This window comes from Gossypium raimondii, chromosome 4, assembly GCF_025698545.1.
Source record: "Gossypium raimondii isolate GPD5lz chromosome 4, ASM2569854v1, whole genome shotgun sequence".
Taxonomy (NCBI): Eukaryota; Viridiplantae; Streptophyta; class Magnoliopsida; order Malvales; family Malvaceae; genus Gossypium; species Gossypium raimondii.
Window position 1 is genome coordinate 50,490,043 of NC_068568.1, and position 22,452 is coordinate 50,512,494.

Genomic DNA, 22,452 nt, shown 5'->3' on the forward strand with positions numbered 1-22,452 from the left:
AATTTTTCGCTATTACATCGGGTACTATTCTGAGAATTGTGTTTAGTGAATTTAAAGGAAATTCGAAAACGGGTCAGATAAATTAGATTCATAAGGAACCAATTATTAATATTGAAGATGAAAATCAATTTAGAAAATGTGGGAAATAGACAAAATAGTAATTTTTGTAAAGTTAGAGGATTAAAAGTGAAGCTTAAACAAAATGAAAATGTGAATTATTATTCAATATTTTGCATGGGGATGACTTCCAATATGTATTGTAAATTTAATCATGAACCCAATTATCAACCACCAGGAACTACCCTCTGTTTAGATGTCAGACAATAAGAATTCAACAAGTCCATAATAAATTGATGAGGTGGCAAATGAAACCCTTCCTCCATCAAATATAGCGACAGGTAAAATCTCGGTCTTAAGTAAGAATTTGAAATGACAAAATGGCGTCAGAAAAAACAAAAGAACAATTTATAGTAATTCTTCATAGATTCAAGAAAATAACCAATAGTATTTGGCTAGCTGTAAAATGTCGTATACTCCTCATCATGACCACTATTCCCTAAAAAACCATTGCATTTACGACAAATGTTTTAAAAATCTTATGCTACTTCACCTTTCCTGGCAAGACAAACCTTTGAGCAAACTTCAGAGTATGTCTCGTGAAAAGTCACTTTATAACCTTCCACTCAATTGGGGTGCTATTGTTATATCCCTCCGCTAAGTGGACATATGTCAGCACTAGAAGCGTCATTGAACCACGTTGACATCCTCTAAAATAACATTCTGACAGGCCTCTCGACCTCAATATCTCTAAGTATAACCATCCGTTTTTGCTTAATGGAGTCATCCACTCCATGTTTGCAACAAGGTGTCTATTTAAACTTAACTACCTCGTACTGATAAAGTCTCATGATACGCATCTATGATTATCCATAACGCATTCAACGAACATAAATATATATCCTGACATGTCATACCCGCAGACAAGGGGACCTCTCCTATAAATACCCTGAGAAACGATGAGCAAAGGATTGAACCTTTTAACACCCTATGGTTATTATGAACACTCATCTTCATGATCAGCTTGTCCCATTGTCCTTATTTTGGCTCTCGACCTCTTTAAGCAAATCGACCTCCATTGCACTACTTTAGTCTTCTTCTTACTCCCTCTTATCTACCTCCCTTTTTACATCTTGTATCAATAAACTTACTTTTAAAAATATAATTCACTTTTAATTTTTTAAAAGAATAAAAGGATATGCCACTACATCAATATCATATTTTTAAAAGAATTTCAAATTACTATTATATGTGTTTTAACATTAGATCAATTCTTTTAATAATATGTTAACCCTAATTAATGTTGATTAATTAAATAAAATTAAAAATAATAATAGTAACACTAGGTTTATGTCTTTTTGTTCAACTAGATTTATATGATTTTTGGTATGGTAGTTTAGAATTTAAAACTTTAAGGTTTACTATTTTAGAGAAAGAGTTAGTTCAAGATTTAGGGTATAAAGGGTCTAGTGTTTTAGGGTTTAAAATTTAGGATTTTAGAATTTTGTAAAAATATTTTTTAGAGTTAAAAATAGTAAGAAGTGTTGAGTTTGATGTTTCTATATATATTGATGTATTATATCATTCATGAAATCTAAAGAAATATCATGTGGCATTATTATTGATACCTCAAAAGTGATTTGTTAGGATATTTTAATCAAGTTAAACACTTATTTAAATTTTGTAAGAAAACCCTAATTTATATATATATATAGGGGTGTGGTTAGAGGGATTGGCAAGGTCCCAACTCCTCTTAAAATGGAAAATTTTTATTTAAGTCCTTTAAAATTTTTAAAATTTAAATTAACAAAGGTAAAATTGCACTTTACCCCTAAAAATGATAAAAATTAATTTAAATCTTTTAAAATTATAAAATTAAAATGATGAAATTATAATTTTACTATCGTAAAAATTACAGTTTAATTTCGACCCTAAAATAATTTTCTACTTTCGCCCTGCTCAACAATAATTTATTAATTAATTGGCTCTATAATGTTGGCGTTTCATGTGGATATGAATAATTTATTATTAACTATCCAAAACTGCTTTAAACAAGTTTTAAAAATATTAAAATCAGATTATTAAAACACATGCACTGTCATCCCTCATTGATTTCTAGCCAAAGGACTCATCATTTCTCAATTATTCAGATTTAACATTCCTCATACCTAAACTTTGTTGTACCAAAAAAAGATAATAAATCCTAAGAAGGCTTTTCTATAAAAGGATATTCCTCGTACCATTTTATACAATCCAAGTATCTGAGTTCAAAACCCTAAAAATTTTGCTTAACCAACACTCATATTTAGGTGTGGAGTTCACATGATTTATATCTCTCCAGGATTTAAATACATGGCAGCACGATAAGATACTTTTTCAAGCACCCATCATTGAATTCATTTTATTCAAAAATTTTCTCAGACTAGATACCTCACTTTTGTTACCTAACCTTCCTCATGTTCTCGGCTAAGAACTTGGACCGCTCGCTCCTTTTTGAAGGTGGCCTTGTCCACCCACTCCCATGACAAGGTTACTCGCTCAACAAACTACTTCATCAAACACTCGCTTTTTAGATGCAAACTCTTATCTAAGTGTGACCACACCTCTAACAAGTGACCCCCACTAGTGAATAACAACCTTGTATTGTATGGGATCACTACATCCACACCCTACGTACGGTAAGTCATTACGTTCGCTCTAATGGCCTTCTATGTTACACTACAATATAAGATGATCTCTCCTATAAATACTTTCCTAAAAATGAAGAAAGGATTAAACTTTTAAGCTCCGAATATACTGTGAGCAATCATTCTTTCAATAACCAGCTTATCCTCATGTTCATTTCCGACTGTAAACTTTTTTAGATGAATCCAACTTCTTTACCTCCATCACATACTCCTTTGTCCCTCCTTACTTTCTCCTTACCTCTTCCCTTATTGTATCAACATGACCAAATACTTTCGGTTATGTTATATTGGAAAAGTCCACGTAAAAAGCATTGGTGAAACAAAAGTCTATTCATGAATAGCCAATGACTGACTCAGATTATATATAATATATATGGCATGCATGGCATCTGTAGCTGTAAGAAACTAGCTCTTTGGATTTTCAATATCCCTTGCATTCATTTGTCTTCTCTTCAACCACTTCTTTCAGCTCTTTTGTTCTTATTGGGAATCGGCCAGAAAAAAAAAATTACAAAATTCAAACAAAAACAAATTGGTGACAGCCGTTTCGGGTCTTCCTCTTTTCAATTAATTTTAGCCATTTCTTTTCTGCTTCACTCGATTGTGAAAGAGGAAAAAGCTTTACGATGGCGGTAACGGGAAGAATGAAGAAATGGTCGGGGTGGTCACAGTCACAGATGTTAGCCGCCATGTTGGCGGTGCAGCTGTTTGCAACCGGTCAGCAATTGCTTTCCAAAGTCGTACTGAGTCAAGGATCTTTTATATTCGCACTCATGGCTTACCGGCATTTGGTTGCTGCTCTTTGTGTTGCTCCTTTAGCTTTCTTCCTCGAAAGGTTTTTGTCTTTCTTTTCATATATAATATAATTTGATAGTAAGAGTGATAAGTTAATGTTCCAAATATTGAGATGTGTGTGTGGCGAATTGTGCAGAGAAAATTCAAAGAAGATGGAGTGGTCGACTTGGTTGTGGCTATTCATCAACGCCTTCACAGGGTAAGTCACTTGAGTTTCCTGGTTTGGGTTTGGTTTGGATCTAAGCATTGCGTGGAAACTACTAACTTTTTTTTACCTTTATTATTTTGCACGTTTGGCTGATTAATGATTTATCATTTTATCATCAAAAGCCTCACGTGGCAATCAAGATTTTTTTCATATTTTACAAAAAAAAATTTAGCACTTAAATTTGAGATTTAATCTATAACATACTTTGGTCCTATATTTTTATAATGTTATTAATTAGTCCAAATAGTTAATAACGTTAATTTTTCGATTAAAACATTACGTGGTTATATATAATTTGAATACGCCACCAGTTTTAAAAGACTGACACGTAGCTTCACATTTCTCTAGGATTGCATCGTTTTTTTTTCTTTGGCATTATAAAACAATGGTCAAATTTCAATTTTGGCCTCTAGACTATGTTGAAAATTGACATTTAATTTATATATATACCTTAATTTTCGACATAATTGGATCCTCTACTTCTATAGTAAAATTAATTGGTCTAAATGGTTAATATTGTTAACTATTTTAATCAAAATGATGGCATCAATTTTTCACAAGAAAACTATTCCAACAGAAAAAAAATATATATTTTATCATGACGATTTGAACGGGTGTTTTTAGAGGAAAATTTTAATCAATGTTTTCAACGTTATTTTTATTGTTATATGACTATCAAGTAATAGAAGTAGATGAACTAAATTGAAAAGTATAATATTATATTCTGAAAATAAAAATAGAGGACTAAATTCCAAATATTCAAAGTATATAGGTATGTAGAGCATATTTTAATATTCAAATTTTTACTCTATAATTTGACATAAACAGATAAGGCAAGAACCATACTAGTTATAACAATAAAAGAAAAGCTTCCAAATAATGTTTAATGATAAAAGTACCATGGAAGTCTTGTATTAAGAGTCGATTAAATTTTGTTTCCTCTAGCAAATCAGTCCTTTTACATTTGTTGAATGAGAAAATTAGTCCTTTTTGTTAAAAATTTATCCATTTGTACTATTAAAAACTAGACTAGCTAATGAAATAACTAAATAGTGATACATGACTTATCACGTGTATCTCATCTTGACCTATAGGGACCAGTTTTATCCTTATCCTAGGTTAAAACTTAAACTAATTTACTTTTTCAATGAAATTCTAAATTTTAACAAGCAAAATTATTAAATACTGATGTTTAATTAAGCTAAGCTTGGTTAATTTATCAATTGTATATCCATATTGGAAAAAATTTCAATTTATTTTATTAAAAAGTAAAGTGTTATTTTTAAAAATATATAAAATGAGTTAGCAATTTATCAATTAATATGATCAATATTTTGAGATACATAAAAGAACAATTTTATTAAGACAATGGATTTAAGTTTTTATTTTGGTTGTTGATTAAGTCTTAATTTGATTGGCATGAGTATTATTGTTAATATAGAAGGACGTGAGTTTGAATGTACTAAAGTGCATTATCTTATAAATTTGGGTATCAAAGAGATTATTAAAAAAAAGTTTTGTTTTTAGTTTGGTGATGCACATTTTACATTCCACTTTTTTGAGACGTAATGTTAATAGTTGATTAGACGCATAACGAAGGACAAAGGTTGATCTGCTTTTGTTTTATTTCTACGTTTTGCCCATCGCTTTCTATTTGTTTGGTGTTCTCCACTTTGGAATGATGTGTGAACCACGAGGAAGCTTAGGTATCTTTCCAGTTAGGCATAATAACTTCTTGGTCCTTCAACTTTATAGAGAATATTATTTTAGTTCTTTATTTAATTTTTTTTGCCTATTTTAACTTTTCAACATGTACTTTTTATCAAGTCACCCCAAAATAAATGAAAAAAGTTAACATTTATTAGCTTTGCTGACATGACGAAATAAAAAAGCTTAAAATTAACAAAAACATGTATTAATTGGATGAGGCACATGACGATTCATGCAGGATAACAGCCGCCATGGGACTCTTCTATTGTGGACTTCGAGATACTACAGCCACATATTCTTCAAACTTCCTCAACATAATTCCCATTGTCACTTTTGTTTTCTCCATCATTTTCCGGTAACTTTGATAGTTGATGTTGCATTATGTTGTAATATAATTTAAAAAGGAAGCCAATGAAATGTTGATTTATATTGTAGAATTGAGAAGCTTGGATTAGGCAGCAAAGGTGGCAAAATCAAGACTGCGGGTGCAATTTTGTGCGTGGGAGGAGCACTGGCAGCTAGTCTGTATAAAGGAAAAGTGTTTCATCTCGCTGATGCTCACCATTTTCACAGACCTGCAGTCATGGAGGTTTCTAAGTCTCAATGGACTCGTGGAACTTTCATGCTTGTCGGTAGTTGCGTCTGCTACGCTAGTTGGTATATATTGCAGGTTTGATACAATCATCTAATTATTAATTAATTAATTAACCTCTCTTCTCTTTGTTTGATCATAATGGTTGGGTTTGGTTGTCTCAAACAAACAGGTGAAGTTGCTCAAAGTTTTCCCATGGAAATACAGGGCAACGCTGCTAACATGCATCATTGCGTCCATACAATCAGCAGTAATAGGGCTATGCTTAAACAGGAGCAAGGCAGCCTGGAGATTGGAGTGGAATTTGCAGCTGATTACAATAGTTTACTCGGTAATGTTACTGACACAATTGCATCTCCCTTGAAAGACCAAGATTTGAATTAGCAAGGATCTTGAATTTTATGCAGGGTGCATTGAGTACGGCAGCAACATTCTGCTTACTTACATGGTCGATAGCTAAGCGAGGCCCGACTTATGCCCCAATGTTCAATCCTCTGGCCCTAGTTTTCGTTGCCATATCAGAAGCTTTAGTGCTTGGTGAACAGATAAGGCTCGGAATGTATGCTCTATTTTCCTTCTACCAATTTCTTTGCGAACATAAAAAGGTTTTAAAAATCAATAATAGACTTTACTGACTCATTCATATGACTTCAGAGTGCTTGGAACGGTTCTGATAATAGTTGGGTTATACTCATTTCTGTGGGGGAAAAGGAAGGAACTGAAGTGCTTGCCTTTGTCAAACGAGGGAGTTGATGAAATGGCCACAGCAGTCCCTGAATCTGTCGAGTTGAAGAGCTTGGCACCTGTTTAAAGCGTTTACGCCGTGGAAGGAGAAGCTCCACAAAATCCAGTAGGAACTCATTTTTGTTAGGGTCTGTCTATTTACTTGGAAATTACTGTAAGTTGGAAAATAAATTCAATGCTTCTCCAAAGTTCTCTGTTTCCGCTAGAAAATCATCGTATACATGTGGAAATTGAAAATTACATTTCAGAACAGATGTTAGTTAAGAAATACTATAAGAAAATAATAAAACATAATTTGAAATTAATTAATAATAGAATATGAAATATTTATAATATTAAAATTAAAATAGATTAGATTATGAGTAAAACAAAACTTAAATACATAAATACATAAATACATAAATACATCAGATTAAAATACCAAATGCACTACAATTATTTATGTTGCTATTGTCATCAATCTTGAATTAATGTCGAGTTGATTTATGCCATCAACTTAATTAACAACATTATTAATATATACAACTGATGAAGCTAATAAATTATAGATATTAAAATAAAAATCTAAGATACCCATAATTTAAACTTACAATTAAACATGACTAACATTTAATGCATTCGCCCCGCTTAAAGGAAATGGCCCACTTGCCATTTAAGGCCAAGGCTTAATTACCACTTAGGTCCCCCTTTAATTATTCTTTCATTTCATGCTTCTCCAACAATTTAATCTTTGTACTATTTATATAATAATTTAATCAATTTAATTATTAATTAATTTTACTTAATTAGTTACTAAGTAATTTTTATTTCTAATATAATTGTTCATATTTTTATTTTCTAATTTCGTACTCGTATTGTAAGTACTTAATAGAAAATCTTTGAACGGTTTGATTTAATAAATTCGGATCTTGGAATTAACTTCTTCGACACAGGCTAAAATCGAGTTATTACAACCATGAGATAAAATAACAACATATCGGGAGAACGAATTTATTCCAAAGAGATTAAGGATGAAGGTAACACACTTATGACAAGGTCATTGGACGAGCACTTATTAAGTAGCTTTCGTAATGATATATAATAAAGGAGAGCTCAGTCACGATACTTTAGTGAAATGACTTCGTGACTAAATAATATTGTAATTAATAAGTGAAAACTGAAACTTAATTATAAATTATTTGAGCATTAATTATATATTTCAATTGTTCCCTCCGCCAACTCGGGATAACGAGAAACGAATTGCATGTAGAACCAATAGATAGAATTAAGTCGAAACGATGAAGTAAGATAAATAGATCGCATGTGTCACTATTCGCAATGAATGCTTTTCTTGCTAAGTACAAATATGACTTGATAATTAATTTAAGGTTCTTCGAACTATTATTTAATTAATTATAATAAATAATTGAAATTCGAAGATGAAATTGAACTAATTAATCATTATGAGATTTATTGAACAAGGAAATTAAATATATTTCCTTATAGATTCTATTATAGTAAAGTTGTTATTACTTTAACATAATTGGAATTAAGTTGAGAAAATTATTTAATTGATAAATTAATTTTTTTAATTAAGTAATTATAATAATTAGTTAAATAATATTTATTTTGGGAAATAGAAAATAAATATTTGGTTGAATTAAATTATAAAGTGTTAGGTTAAAAGTTCAAGAAGCACATATAATTAAACTTAATACATGAAAGGCCCAATTAGCCCTCATATAGTATGAGGGGCGGCAACCCTAGTAGAGAATACACGCAACATTCATACAACTCAATTAGCCCTCCTTCAAAGTCGTCATCATAGCTTCGAGAACATCATCCTTCTCTGTTAGCTTCTGCGCAATGGAATTGAGAGCCCCTTACATCTCTTCCACGTTAGCGTTAAAAGCATCCAACACCTATACCTTGAGCTAATCTCTCCCCGAGTCTCAATCCAAAGTTTGCCCCTTAGCTACATGATGGCTTTCCTTCATATTACCCACATAACCCTCGAGTTTCGCAACCTTACCTTCCAAAGCCAATAGCATATCCCTCAATCTACTCGCTTTCTTGGCCCCATGGGTTTACATTGGGACATTTTGATTTCCAACTTCATTTTCCATCTCAATTCGGCACCTTCGAACATTGGCTCTAATACCAACTATCACAGGGCTAGAACTTTAGTTTAGCAAACTGCGTAGCCTTAGGCAAAAACTTTGCTTCCAATCTACCTAAGTCAACCTAACTCTTGAAAAGATGAGAATTCACAAAGAAATTCTCAAAGACACCGAAACTTTGCAGAAGCTAACACTCAAGCAAAAAAGTGACAAACAATTAGAAAATGTCACAAGAAAGCAATGCACAAAAGATGTTTAAGTAAATTCTCTCATTATGTTTGATTACTTTGAATAAAATACAACTGAGTAAGATGGGATAATTACAAATGAGGGGGAAGACCTCTATTTATAGTTGCCCAACGATACATTTTAAATTACATCGACTGCTAGATTAATGCCTATCTACAAGATAAGAGTTCTAAGTGATATAAACACTATACAATCTTATCCCTTAGGACTACAAATATTCACTATGATAACTCTAATTTACTGGAATGTTTCACTAGGTCACTAAAGCTTCAAGTAGAAAGGTTTTTCCATATGTTCCACAAATTAGACTAATTCAGGTGAGTTAAATAAGCTCCATTTAATCAATTGACCTCTATGGATTGTTTTGTGTGCATTCATCGCGAGTTTGGATCTGTGACTCGTGACATATATGTATGTACATGACTAGTAATTTAATTTAACCAAACAAATTTAATTACTATTGTTTTGGTTAGGACTAAAATTTCAAATTTTGAAAAGTACTAGAACTAAAATTGACCAAATCATAAATGACAGGGACTAAAATTAATCAAATTAAAATGTAATGATTAAATCTACAACTTTCGCAAAATTACAATGACTAGTAGTAGAAGCAAAACTATAAAAATTGTAATGGAGCAACAATAGGATATCAAACTACGAAAAGATGCTAAAGACTGGGAGAGGATGGCAACAATCACAAATGTCTTTTTCCTAGCCTTAACATGGTTTTTGCTTCCCGTCTTAATTGAATAAAACTAATGGCTTCCCATGTTTCGCGTTGGGTTAATTGTGCTTTAACCAAATTATAGAATAAAATTTGAATGTTAAAATATACTTCAAGTCTTTGTACTCTTCGTGCATTTATAATTTAACTTTCATATTTTTACTTTTAAGAATTTAGTCTATCTACTTTTCGAATTTAAAAATTCAATTTCAATTGTTGATATCATTAAATTTTTCTCGCTAACTTTGTTGGGATGACATTTAAATTTTTTTAAATACTCACATAGTAGCCATGTAACAAAAAAAACATTGCAATGGATGTGAATTTAATAAATAATTTTAATCAAAATAGAACATTTGAGCTAATCAACGGCATTGTAAAAGTTGAGGTATGAAATTATGTCAATAAGTTGAAATATAAAGATTAAATCTTAAATTTCAGCGTAGTATAGAAACCAAAATTGAAACTTGACCATTATATAGTCTATAGAAAAAAATACGATGTCATGCCACTTTGCCACATTCATACTCTTTTTTGCCAAGACGTTTATAAATAGTTGAAAAAAAATCACCTTTAACCTTTCAACTACAAATAGCTTTTTTTTTACTAAGACACTTGTAAAAGTAAAATAATAAGATAACATCACGATATAAGTATGTAAATTATTTAGACTAATTAATGCCATTGTAAAAGTAAAGGACCAAATTATGTAAAATTAAAATATAAATATTAAATATCAAATGAAAGTATAATAGAGAAATCAAAACTACAATTTTACCATTATCTTATAATGAATCAAAAGGAGAAAAATCATGTCATTAGTTGGTCCAAATAATCAACATTATTAATAGTTTTGGTAACTGATGTAGATTTTTTTAAAAAGAGTTGTTCCAAATCATCAGGTAAAATAATTTTTTTGTTAGAATATTATAAATTAATACATTGTTAACTTACACTCTAGCCTCAAAAATTTTTAAAATTTCGAGTCTTTTAAAAATAATATAATCATAAATTATTATATGATAAAATTATATTTTAATCTCTCAAAATTTATAATTCAATTCTTCTCTTTAAAAAGGTTTGGATTCTCAAAATTTAACATGATTTCGGAAAAATTAAATCATATATAAGAATTAAAAATTATTTTTTTAGAATTTTCTCCTAAACCCTAATTTTAAAAATGATTTTAAGTGATTCGAACTTGCTTTTTGTTTTCTAATTGTCTATGATTTGTCTCTCGTGTGTATATAAGTGCAGGAAATCAAAGTTTTGATGTATAAAACACAAGTAGTTGAAAAGGTAAGTTGTCTACTACACATGAATGGTAGTGGGTGGCACCCAAGTTCACAGATTTTGGTCGGTCTGGTTTCCAATGCCAACTTGTGCAAGTTGTGGGTCATCTTGCTTATAATTCATATTCCTTAGGTTTCAAGGTAGTGGAGACTGAATCGCGTCTCCTTTCGGCTTCATATTCCCAAAAATTCCGCCTTTCATTTTTTTTCCTTTTCTCAATTCCTCATCTTTTTGCTTTTAAAGTTAATTATACCTTTGGAAACAAGTTTCAACGCGGAAAAAAATAACGAGGAGATGATGGTGCAAAAGAGGTCGATTCATTTATATAAGTAGAAAGCCAAAAAAACAGATAAGAGGATAGGAAAAAAGTTATGGGGGATAGGATGGCTAATTGCAGAAATAAGTGCTCGCGGATTGCTTAAAGGAAGAAGCAACCCTTTCTCATTGTTTGGAAGAGTATTTATAGAAGATGTCTTCTTGTTTACTAGTGTGGCATGACAAATTATTATAGAAGAGGTTGTCATCATAGAGTACGTGAGAGATGTGCATAATAGGGTTCATTTTGTTATTCCTTCATGTAATACGAGGTTGTTACATTCAAGTAGGCCTCAGTGGTCCCTAAATAGAGTGTTCATACTTGGAAAAGTGTTTCCACTAGAAAATGGGTCTAGATGAAAGGAGGATGTCTCATCAATCAGTGAACAATTCAGCAACGAATGGTTGATCCAGGAGGTTGAGCAATTGAAGACGGCTCGACGGATGGAGAGTAAAGGTCTACTCTCATATGTCGAATTGGAGCTTTCTGAAGGTGCCACATGTCTAGTTCATGTGGTGGTATAACAATTTTAATGATTCAACCATCATATTTTATATTCATTCATATAGATTATACATGTTAAATTTGATGTACTATAACCATTTGTGTTATGTAAAAAAACTTTCGACCGTTCAATAAATTTAATGATACAAAATTGTAAATTTCTAAAAAAAAATTCCGAAATTCGGAAAAGTAGAATAAGATATAAAGGATAAGAACATAATGACAGTTATATCAATAAAATAAAACAAAAAATGAAAAAAGATAGTATAAATATAAGGAGAGGAGTAAGTGGTGAAATAAACGAATTCTATAACAAGAAGAAGGTAAATATGAGGTTGGGCTTTGTTTTAGTTGAAAGCAGAGCAACCAAAGACCATCGTCCGGGTGGTGGTCGTGGTGGTGCTTTCACTTTCTCTCTTTCATGAATGGGAAACCGCCGCTATTTGTTTCTTTCAAAACCATTCCCTTAACCCAAAATCAATCCTCACGTCCGTTCAACTTTCAGGAAGGACTCTGTTTTTGTTTTTGATTTTGTTTTAATTATTAATTCATTATTATCATTTTTCGTTGGATTTTGTTGTAAAAATCGAAAATGAGAAAGGATAGGAGAACAAAGATGAAGGGAAGAGTGTCAAGGATTGGAAGCTATGCGATTGCATCTTCCTTGAAGGATCATCCTCACCAACCCTGCATTACCTGCACCACTTTTAACATCCTCGCTCCCATTTACAAACGCCTTTCTCATAAGGTTTTCTTATATATATATATATATGTTATTGCATTGGATTACTCTTTTTCATATTTTGTTTTGTTTTGCATATATTGAATGGATTCAGGACCAGAATTGCCGTGAAAGCGATTATAGGGCATATTGGTTGGCCAGGAACCAACGAATATTGGATTCTTTATTATACGAGAGATCTTCCATTATTTGTCTGCAGGTATCTCTTCTCATTCCGATATTATTGATTGTTGTTATTATTATGAATCTGCAACAGCCTTTTTTTTTTTTCCCTTTTTCATTATTCTAATTTACATTGCCGTAGGAATTCTGGGTTGGAAATGAAGAGCTTGTAAATATGTATGAGAAGAGGCTTGGTGATGCTGGTTATCTTAAATTCAAGCTTGGACGTACCAACAACCGTGGTGATGGTAACTATTATTATTTATTTATCTAATTCAGTATATGAATATTACGAATAGTCTCTCAATATGCAGCCGCCAGGCATACTTTTTAGTGCTTAACCAGTAGGCCATAACTAAGTCAGCAACCGCATAAGTCTTGATTAGGATAGCTGATGCCGATAATCATATAGTATCACTTTTCCACTTGTTGAGGGAGGCTGTCTTGGACGTTTTAACGGAAAAGTATTTTCTCATTCGGAGTTTTGTCTCCTGTATTTCGAGGAGAGCCCGAAGGAATTCACAGAGTTTAAGAAATGCTTCGGTTGATGTAGATATGACCTGCTAAAGAAAGGCTTTTGAGCCTTGGTTGATGGTTCGATCCTGCAAGCACAACTTGCATAATTAATATTTCGTACAATACTTGCACTTCTCCCAACTAAGGCACTATTTGAAGTCTCATGAATTGGGTTTTGAGGTTTAGGCCTTTCTACTTTCTATTTGCCCTTTTTCGAAATGGTTTATAGACATTGGGGTTCATGCATTTTGAAGGAAATGATAAAATGGTTACCTAAAGGTTAAGCAATGAAGTGGTCTATTTTTCTTCCATTCTAGATTCCTTCTAACTAGACCTTATTTCTGTTGGAGATAACAGGTCTGTTAACTGCGGTGCATAAGGACTACTTTAGGGTTATTAATTATAGGGAATTGCATTTCAATGATTGTGGAGACCGGGTTGCACAATTGCTTCATGTTGAGTTGGTTACCCCTGCTTCACAATGCCGAAACAACGATCCTTGCCAAGAAATTCTTATTGTCAATACCCATTTGCTTTTTCCTCATGATTCAAGTTTGTGTATAGTGCGATTGCATCAGGTAATACACCCTTTCTTACTTAACCTCAACTTTTTCATCAATACGTTTTCTTATCCTTGTTATATACTAATTCTTTTGACAGGTCTACAAAATCTTGCAGTATGTCGAATCTTATCAGAAGGAATATAATCTTAATCCTTTACCAATTATGCTTTGCGGGTGAATATATGCTTCATTTCTTTTAGTTTGGACCAAATACTAATATCTTGCCCTTGTAGAGCCACACTAATTTTTTTCCCTTCTCATTTTCCTACAGAGACTGGAATGGGAGCAAACGCGGGCACGTTTACAAGTTCCTTAGGTCCCAAGGCTTTGTATCATCATATGATACTGCTCACCAGTACACCGATGCAGATGCACACAAGGTAAATATCTTTACGCTCCCACTAGGAGTACTATAGGAGGACATTGATATTTCACTTGACCTTTTGCTAAAACTTTTAATTAAATGTCTAGTAATTTTCTGATACCTGTGTTTTAAGAACAGTGGGTTAGTCACCTCAATCATCGGGGAAACATATGTGGTGTGGATTTTATATGGCTTCTCAATCCCAATAGTTATCGCAAACTTCTGAAAACAAGTTGGACTGAAGCAGTATTTGGCATGTTCAAGGTCAGGAGCTTAACATTGTCGTTCTACTTCTTCGTTCCCCTTGGTTTTCATTTTCTTTCTCTGCCCTGTCAGAATGTGTTTTTACTCCTTTGGAACATTTTTATCTGACGGAAAAGTTCTATTTCAGAATCAACTAAGGAAAGCTTCATTGACAGAAGATGATGCGTTTGCTTTTCTTAAGGCTGACAATGATGGTGATTACATTACCTACTCAGGTTTCTGTGAAGCTCTTCGACAGGTATTAGAACTTCCCTCCAATTGGGATCTCTTTTTTTTTCTTTTGTCATCTTGTTTCTTAGTAGGAGAACATAACTACTACAGTGTTCTGTCTTTCTACAGTTCAATATAATCGGTCATCGCTATGGACTAAGTGTTGAAGAGACAAATGACTTGTGGGTTCAAGCAGACATTGACGGAAACGGTGTTGTTGACTACAAAGAATTTCAGGTAACTCTTATGTAACGTTTTCTCTGGTGTTGCAAGAAGCACTATGCCGTTGTTGTGTATATGGTCTATAGACAACGCATAAATAATGTACAAAGCATTGACAACAGACATTGCTAACTCAAATTCTTACGAATTCCATTGGGCAGACTTATCACACACACACACACACACACACACATAATGCTAATGCTGCGGAATAATGATTTTGCAGCTGCGAATCTGGAAACCTACATGGTCAGAGCCAAGAGATGGAGACATGAAAGAAGGCCAAGAAAGGGGCCATAAGGTGACAGAAAAATATGGTAGGAAGAAGCAAGCTACTGGTTTTAGTGTGAAGAATGCAGTTTTATTTCCTCCAGAAGTGGAAAAGGGAAGGTGGCCTGAAAATTATTTTCTCTCTGATCACGCCCGACTTACAGTGGTGTTCTCACCGATAACAATGCCTTGTTCCCAGCTAGCATAATGACAAAATCTGAGATGCAAGGAAACTTAGATGGCAAATTTTGTATGGGGCATTGAAATGAAGAGAAGTTGAAGGATCTAGAGTAGACTGTGCTCTATGCATGTTAACCATAGGAGTGCCCCAGGGAGAGCCTGAAAATGTTTTATGGTGCAACCCTTGTCCCATGGTTCTTGTAATACTGTTTGGTCAACATCAAGCTGAAGAACCTCAACTCTCTCATACTATCAAGCAGGGGACCCCCACTCCAACGCCAATGATCGCAGGAACATGAAATTTAAGGGCATCACTCCATCGAAGTGGCATTTCGTCAGTGATTGGGCGGATAATGGAACTGGTTCCCCTTATTTGCTGGTTAAACAGGGGAAATGGGAAGGAAAGAAGAAGCGGAAGGTATACATGTATATATTTATATATATTTCATTACATATAGGCAGGTTACAGGTAGTAATCAGTCTTTGGGTAGCATGGTGAGTCCATCTTAGAATAGAGCAGTGGCCCACTGAAATTGTGCAGTAATGTAAAGTACTAGACTAGCATTTGAAGCATCAGAATGTATAGAGGGAAACCCCCATGTTAGTAGGTAAGGTGAAGGAAACATTGATCCAATAGTGAATCACTTTGCAGACAGATTATATATAAACTCCACCCAGTAAACATAGTAAAAATTTATATTTAAGCATCGTTTCAGAGGTTTTTTCCATTATGAAATTTTAATTTCTATATAAAGCTACTTTTTTACTTATTTCTAAAACCTTTTACATGAATAGAGTTGACAAAAAAAGTAAATATAAGTTATTTTCTAATGAATGATATTGTCATATATTTTTTGCCACCATCTATCTTTTTAATTTTAGAAAAATATTCATTATTTTATAAACTGCACATATTAATATTTAGTAAATTTATGTATAAATATTTTTTCACAATCTTTGAGTTTTTAATCATAAAATTCAATCAGTGATTACTGAGAACAAAAAGGAGGATTCTTGCAACCAACATATAAGAACTTTAGAAAAGAGGAAATTAGGAGAGGTGAAACTAAGGGTTCACTTCACTTTCTATATGCTTTTTGGAATGGAATAACCTCCATTGTTTCAATTATGAAATTTTTACTCTAAATATTTAACAAAGTTAAAATGCCTTTTAAAATTAAAAATATTAAAATTTGTAACATTATTTTTATTTATTACTTTTTTAAAATTTCAATATACTTAATTTAAAAAGTTTTAATGTATAAAACATTTTCAATTTATTCAAACAGTTTAAATTAAAATTTTAACACAGTTTTCAAAAATTCTTTAAAATTTCCAAATAAAATTCATATGTATATATGTTGTTATAGTGCTGAACAAGAAATTAAGGTGGTGCTATGGAGGTTGAGAGTCGGAACAAGGATAATGGGATAGGCTAACTCAGAGGATAATTGTTCAGAGTAATTTTAGGGTGCTGAAATCTGATCTTTTCTTCACTAATCAAAGTATTTACAGGAGAGATCTCCTGGTCCATTAGCATGACATGGTATATTGCTATGAAGAAAATTATCCTCATCCAATGCGCGAAAGATGCATACCATGAGGCCCATTATGTTATTCCTTCAATTAATACAACGTTGTTACGCTTAGATAGGTCCAACATAATCGAGGCTGTTTTTACACTTAAAGAGTGTTCACACTTAAAAAACGGATGGCTGATCCTTTTTGAGAAAGGCAAATGGCCTTACCCCAAGGCTTTGAGAATAGATGGGCAAGGACACGGGATGTTGGTGTTCCCTTTGTCCAAGTAAATGGCTCTTTCTAGTGGGGTCAACAGAAAGGTCAACGTTTTTTTGATGTTGACACGTGTTCGAGTAGCAAAAGGGTATAACAATAGCCCCAAATTCGAACAAGAGGTTACAAAGCGGCTTTCCACAATATATTGAGGATCTAGTGGTAGGAAATAACTTACCCTACGAAGCACCAGAGTTGTTTTAGGGTAACTGTCATAAATGCAGAATTTTAGGGGAAAAGTGCTCGTAACATAGAGCATCTGACATTGCACAAGTGGTCAAATGCCATTGGTCATGGCTATTTCCCCAGAACGACGTGTTTAAGTCTGTCAAGGAGTTCTATAAATGTGTTGTCTCTATGAAGTTTCAAAGTTTTTCTTTTCTATTGTTTGGAGTTCCTATTTGGGAGTCAGAGTCTTCAGGTGTGCAACCAAATAATTAACAAAATTTTTGTTACTCCCTCATATATTTTATGTACTATTTTCTTTAATATGGTTTCGAAATCAAATTTTGATATAAAAGTATTATTTTGAATGCTAAAAAATTATTTATAGATTAAAAATATTAAAATTAAATAAAGAAAGAAAATTGTTAAGACAAACCAATATTTGGTACTACTTCAAAATTAAAAAATATTATAATAAATACTAAAGTAACAAAAAAATACCTAATATAATAAATATCCTTCAAGGAAAATCCTAAGTAATTAAATACAAAACAACAATTAATTTTCAATAATTTTAAAATTATCTTTATATAAAACAAATTTTGTAGCATGCAAAATAATATTTTTTGAATATTAAATATTGGTTGGCCTCAATCAAATCCTAACATAATTTTTAGTATGCAAAATAATATGAAACATACTTTAAAAAACATACCAAAAATATGAAAGGTATTTGTTTAATTTTCAATGTTTTAAATTTATTAGTATTTAGTACTAAAATGTATTAGTGATATCAAAGATTACAAAATTAATACAAAAATATGAGGGATTACCAAATATATTTATTTTCATGTCTTAAAATTTATTAATATATAATAATTTTATAAGTATACAAAACATTTTTTATACCAAAATTTTCAAGGACACACTAAAATTACGAAAGACTACCAAATAATGGTTCACATTATAAAATTTTAATTATTTATTTTTAAAAATTTTATAAGTATGTACAAATATAAAATATTGATTTCTTGTGCTAAAATTTAATTTTGAAAAAGTGCCGAAAAATTATGAGTAACTATCAAATAATGATTCGTGTTATAAAATTTTTTTATTTATTTAAGTTTTAATTTTAAATTTATTAATTCTAACGTGAAAACCAAAAATTCTAAATGCATACCAAATATGATTAAAGAATATAGAATGATTTTTGAGAGATTTTCAATAATTATAAAGAACACCAAAAAAAAATGATAAGAAAAATTTTCAAAGCTACTGCAGTAATGTCCCCTAGCATTTGGCATGTCATGAGGTCAATGGTAGGTGAGACATTTTTTATTTCTTTTATACAATTATGGTTTGCACCCAGTGAGATGAACACCCCACAATTTGGGTTCAGACCTCATCAATTTTTCATTGCCTCCGCCTGCCTGTTGGCTACTTCAGTTGAATCAATCTGTTGCCAAATTGTATTGGCAACTCGTGGCTGCCATCGCTACCGAGATGGTTGCCCGTTTGCACACTCTGCTTGTCTCTCTTGCTTGCCTCTCTGCTATACATGGCAGAGTTGATCATGATTACAAAGATCAACTCCTTAGCTCAGCCCAGCAGGAAAAAGATTGGTTGGTTTCTATCAGGAGGCAGATCCACGAAAACCCAGAACTTCTCTTCCAAGAACACAACACTAGTGCTCTTATCCGCCAACACCTGGACCAACTTGGCATCCCTTATTCTTACCCCTTTGCCAAGACGGGTATTGTCGCCCAAATTGGCTCTGGTTCTAAACCCATCGTTGCTCTTCGTGCTGACATCGACGCTCTTCCTCTTCAGGTCATCCTAAATTTGACCATCCTTTTGTTCCTAATCTTTTATTTATGCAGCTGATCATCGGAGAGTCCGTGTTTCTGTTACCCTGAATTTGTTTTTTATAGGAGCTTGTGGATTGGGAACATAGGAGCAAAATAGATGGCAAAATGCACGCATGTGGGCACGATGCTCACACTACCATGCTTCTTGGTGCTGCCAAGTTGCTTAATCAACGCAAAGACAGGCTTAAGGTTAGCTCTGACTTGGATTTTTCTCAACTGATTGTATGAGCCTTTGACTTAGCTAAAAATGCATTTGTAGGCTTATTGCAAATTCTTTTGTTCCTGTATTTACAGTTTCTGCTTGTTTATACGATATTATACAGGTTTCGTTTGGAACAGTGCCATATATACAACCTCCATTTCATAAATATAGTTTAATTAGGAACTTGCAAGAGATAAAAAAGATGCTATTAGTAGTCATTTTTCTCGCAACATCATGTAGTAGCATTTGACACTCTTCCTAATATTGATTCCATAAAACCTCATGTACATATATATATATATATATATATATATATATATATATACACACAAGCAAACATATATGACAAACTAACATGTGCGCATAGGTAAATGTTAAAGATTCACAAATTTCAAGTTGGCTCAAGTTACATTTTCCCTTATATGCCCCTGAAGGGAACTGTCAGATTACTTTTCCAACCTGCAGAGGAGGGGGGTGCTGGTGCATCTCACATGATAAAGGAAGGAGCTTTAGGTGACGCTGAAGCAATATTTGGAATGCACATTGATTATAGCACATTGACAGGAAGCATAACACTGGTTTCAGGGCCAGTCCTAGCCGCTACATGCATCTTTGAAGCCAAAATAGAAGGAGTTGGTGGGCATGCTGCGGGACCTCATTCAACTGTAGATCCAATACTTGCTGCATCCTTTACAATTTTGGCACTGCAACAGCTAATCTCTAGAGAAGCAGATCCTCTCCACAGTCAAGTATGTTCCCATTTTCTTATCTAGATATCCATTCTCAAATTAATTGTGACTTACCCTAACTTGTTGAAGTATAGGAATATTCTATGCCTATTCTTTGGCAAATTTGACATCCATCATTTACTGATACACACAAACAATGCATATATTCTGGTTAAAGTATGCAAGGCATCCAATGCAACCTAATGCCCGATGTCTTTGTTTCCCCTGTAAGGTGTTGTCTGTTACTTTTATTAGAGGTGGATCCGCATTCAGTGTGATCCCATCATATGTCGAATTTGGGGGCACTTTGAGGAGTCTCACCACTGAGGGCTTGCATAAACTACAACAAAGGTTGAAAGAGGTACAGAGCAATATTTTGTCTTTTTAGGTTTTAGCAATAACCATGAGAATCATGATTTTCCCATTGATAGTAAGAAAACTCCTAGCATGCGTTCTGCCCTTAGCTAAGTCTTACCTTTTTGAGCTAATTGTTTTACTAACATATAATATGTGTGTGTGTGTGGTTCTTTTCCCTTTTTAGAGTGGACAAACTATTGTAACCTTTCTGGTTTGTTCATCTTTGTTAAGACATGTATCTATCTTAAGACTTTGATTTAGGATTTTAATAGGCTGAAATTAAGGAAATTAGGAGATTACCTTTCCTTTTTATGTATAGTTTCACTTGTATATATTTTCTCTAAGTTTGAGGGTAAAGTATGAAAAATATATTCTGATTTTCTCTCTTTTCTCCTTTTCTTTTCTTCCTCTCTTTTCCTTTCAGAGCAGTAGCCACTCTCTTTTTCTTCTCTTTCTTTCTTGTGAAATTAACAATCTTCTTTTCCTCCTTCCTTTCTGAGATGCTATTCTTATAAAATAATCTTGTCTGCTATGATTTCTCTGTTGGCCTGCTGTATTGGTGCTCTGGGAATTATCATATGATTTTTGCTATTTTTATGAGAGTATCTCATTGTTCTATGTTCTTTGCTGCATTGCTGATGGATCATTTTTCTACTATCATAGATCAGCTTCAGGTCATATTATATTCAACTTAGTCTTTTAAGATCTTGGCTTCCTCCAAATTGTTTTGTTCTTAAAACCTGAGTCAAAGATGTCCTTTATTTTCAGCTTAAGCATTTTTATGTACCGGTAACTTACTGTAGGTCATTAAAGGACAAGCAGCTGTACACCGATGCAAAGCTTTTATTGACATGAAAGAAAAAGATCACCCTGTCTATCCTGCTGTTGTAAATGATGATGGCTTGCATCAACATGTTCAGAAGGTTGGTAGCCTTTTGCTTGGTCCTGAGAATGTGAAGAGGGGCAAAAAGATAATGGCAGGAGAGGACTTCGCCTTCTATCAAGAAAAAATCCCTGGATTCATGCTAAGCATTGGAATTAGAAACGAGGAACTGGGTTCAATTCATCCTCCGCATTCCCCGTATTTCTTTCTCGATGAAGATGTCCTTGCGATCGGTGCAGCCTTACATACCGCTCTTGCTGAACTTTACCTTAATGAACACAAACATTCCATTTTAGATGAAGCATTGTAAGGGCTTCTACAGTAATAACAATTCCTATGTAAAGATATTTTTCTCGTGTTTTATATGATGAAAGGAAGTCCAACGTTCCCATTGCAGTAGCACATTTGCAGAAGGTTCTGTTTTGAATCCCTTTCCATTATGATGGTTGTCTATGCTATGGTATAAATTCAGAACTAAGTTCAGTAAAAGCAATGGATATCTGTTTGGAAAGAGGGGTGCTGAGAACGCGGGAATAGGATCGAGTCTTAAACTAAGTAAATAAAGAAAAAACACCTAAACCCTAATACCATAAAGATACTTTAATTAAAGATCTCTTAGTAAAATAATAAATAAAGACACACACCTAAACCTAAATATCATAAACATACTTTTAATTAAAAAACATATAAAATACTCATTAACAAAATCTCCTAATACATCTCTTAATAAAATAATAATAATCAAATCTAACACTACTCCCCTCTAGAAAAAGAGCTTGTCCGCAAGCTCCAGATTGAATAGCTCCTACACTTTGTTTTTTCTCATTATTGAAAGTTGGGATATTTTAGTTTCCATATGCTCCTCTTCATTCTACGTAACATTGTCAAGATCTTTCATCTCCAACCAAAATATTTTTTTACATTGATAACAAAAAACCATTCTCTCTTTGTTTTGTCATCTCTACACGACTCAACCTTCTAACA

General features: G+C 32.8%; 3 protein-coding genes across 7 annotated transcripts; all 3 read left to right on the forward strand.

The window, feature by feature from the left end:
• The first annotated feature begins 3,107 nt into the window (after window positions 1-3,107).
• Window positions 3,108-7,045, forward strand: LOC105780961 (WAT1-related protein At1g43650). Its single transcript, XM_012605513.2, has 7 exons — window positions 3,108-3,579; window positions 3,676-3,738; window positions 5,696-5,812; window positions 5,893-6,127; window positions 6,222-6,380; window positions 6,457-6,608; window positions 6,704-7,045. Exons 1-7 carry the CDS (start codon window positions 3,371-3,373, stop codon window positions 6,858-6,860), a joined length of 1,092 nt encoding a protein of 363 aa, XP_012460967.1. The 5' UTR covers window positions 3,108-3,370; the 3' UTR covers window positions 6,861-7,045.
• A 5,223-nt stretch (window positions 7,046-12,268) lies between these two features.
• LOC105780783 (uncharacterized calcium-binding protein At1g02270) lies at window positions 12,269-16,175 on the forward strand. Of its 4 annotated transcripts, none has more exons than XM_052629852.1 (10): window positions 12,269-12,726; window positions 12,815-12,919; window positions 13,025-13,130; window positions 13,756-13,976; window positions 14,077-14,135; window positions 14,233-14,341; window positions 14,464-14,589; window positions 14,717-14,827; window positions 14,911-15,036; window positions 15,248-16,175. In XM_052629852.1, the coding sequence occupies exons 1-10, from the start codon at window positions 12,571-12,573 to the stop codon at window positions 15,497-15,499; spliced, it is 1,371 nt and encodes a 456-aa protein (XP_052485812.1). In that variant the 5' UTR covers window positions 12,269-12,570; the 3' UTR covers window positions 15,500-16,175. The 4 variants fall into 4 exon arrangements, with proteins under 4 accessions (XP_052485812.1, XP_052485811.1, XP_012460739.1 ...); XM_052629851.1 differs by having other exon boundaries at window positions 12,270-12,726; window positions 14,059-14,135; XM_012605285.2 differs by having other exon boundaries at window positions 12,270-12,726; window positions 14,059-14,135; window positions 14,929-15,036.
• Window positions 16,176-18,740: 2,565 nt separating this feature from the next.
• LOC105780358 (IAA-amino acid hydrolase ILR1-like 3) lies at window positions 18,741-21,867 on the forward strand. 2 transcript variants are annotated; one of them, XM_052629854.1, is made up of 6 exons: window positions 18,741-19,260; window positions 19,362-19,487; window positions 19,935-20,013; window positions 20,086-20,249; window positions 20,461-20,589; window positions 21,389-21,867. In XM_052629854.1, exons 1-6 carry the CDS (start codon window positions 18,934-18,936, stop codon window positions 21,776-21,778), a joined length of 1,215 nt encoding a protein of 404 aa, XP_052485814.1. In that variant the 5' UTR covers window positions 18,741-18,933; the 3' UTR covers window positions 21,779-21,867. The 2 variants fall into 2 exon arrangements, with proteins under 2 accessions (XP_052485814.1, XP_012460094.1); XM_012604640.2 differs by having other exon boundaries at window positions 18,744-19,260; window positions 19,935-20,249.
• The last annotated feature ends 585 nt before the right edge of the window (window positions 21,868-22,452 follow it).

Excerpts from the sequence above, each read along its gene's own strand:
- LOC105780961 (XM_012605513.2), top strand. The coding sequence starts at position 3,371 with ATGGCGGTAACGGGAAGAATGAAGAAATGGTCGGGGTGGTCACAGTCA. Across the intron at positions 3,739-5,695 it reads TTCATCAACGCCTTCACAGG|GATAACAGCCGCCATGGGAC; the intron begins GTAAGTCACTTG and ends CGATTCATGCAG. Across the intron at positions 6,128-6,221 it reads CTAGTTGGTATATATTGCAG|GTGAAGTTGCTCAAAGTTTT; the intron begins GTTTGATACAAT and ends TCAAACAAACAG.
- LOC105780783 (XM_052629851.1), top strand. The coding sequence starts at position 12,571 with ATGAGAAAGGATAGGAGAACAAAGATGAAGGGAAGAGTGTCAAGGATT. Across the intron at positions 14,590-14,716 it reads CAGTATTTGGCATGTTCAAG|AATCAACTAAGGAAAGCTTC; the intron begins GTCAGGAGCTTA and ends GTTCTATTTCAG. Across the intron at positions 14,828-14,910 it reads TCTGTGAAGCTCTTCGACAG|TGTTCTGTCTTTCTACAGTT; the intron begins GTATTAGAACTT and ends TAACTACTACAG.
- LOC105780358 (XM_012604640.2), top strand. The coding sequence starts at position 18,934 with ATGGTTGCCCGTTTGCACACTCTGCTTGTCTCTCTTGCTTGCCTCTCT. Across the intron at positions 20,250-20,460 it reads CAGATCCTCTCCACAGTCAA|GTGTTGTCTGTTACTTTTAT; the intron begins GTATGTTCCCAT and ends TTCCCCTGTAAG. Across the intron at positions 20,590-21,388 it reads TACAACAAAGGTTGAAAGAG|GTCATTAAAGGACAAGCAGC; the intron begins GTACAGAGCAAT and ends AACTTACTGTAG.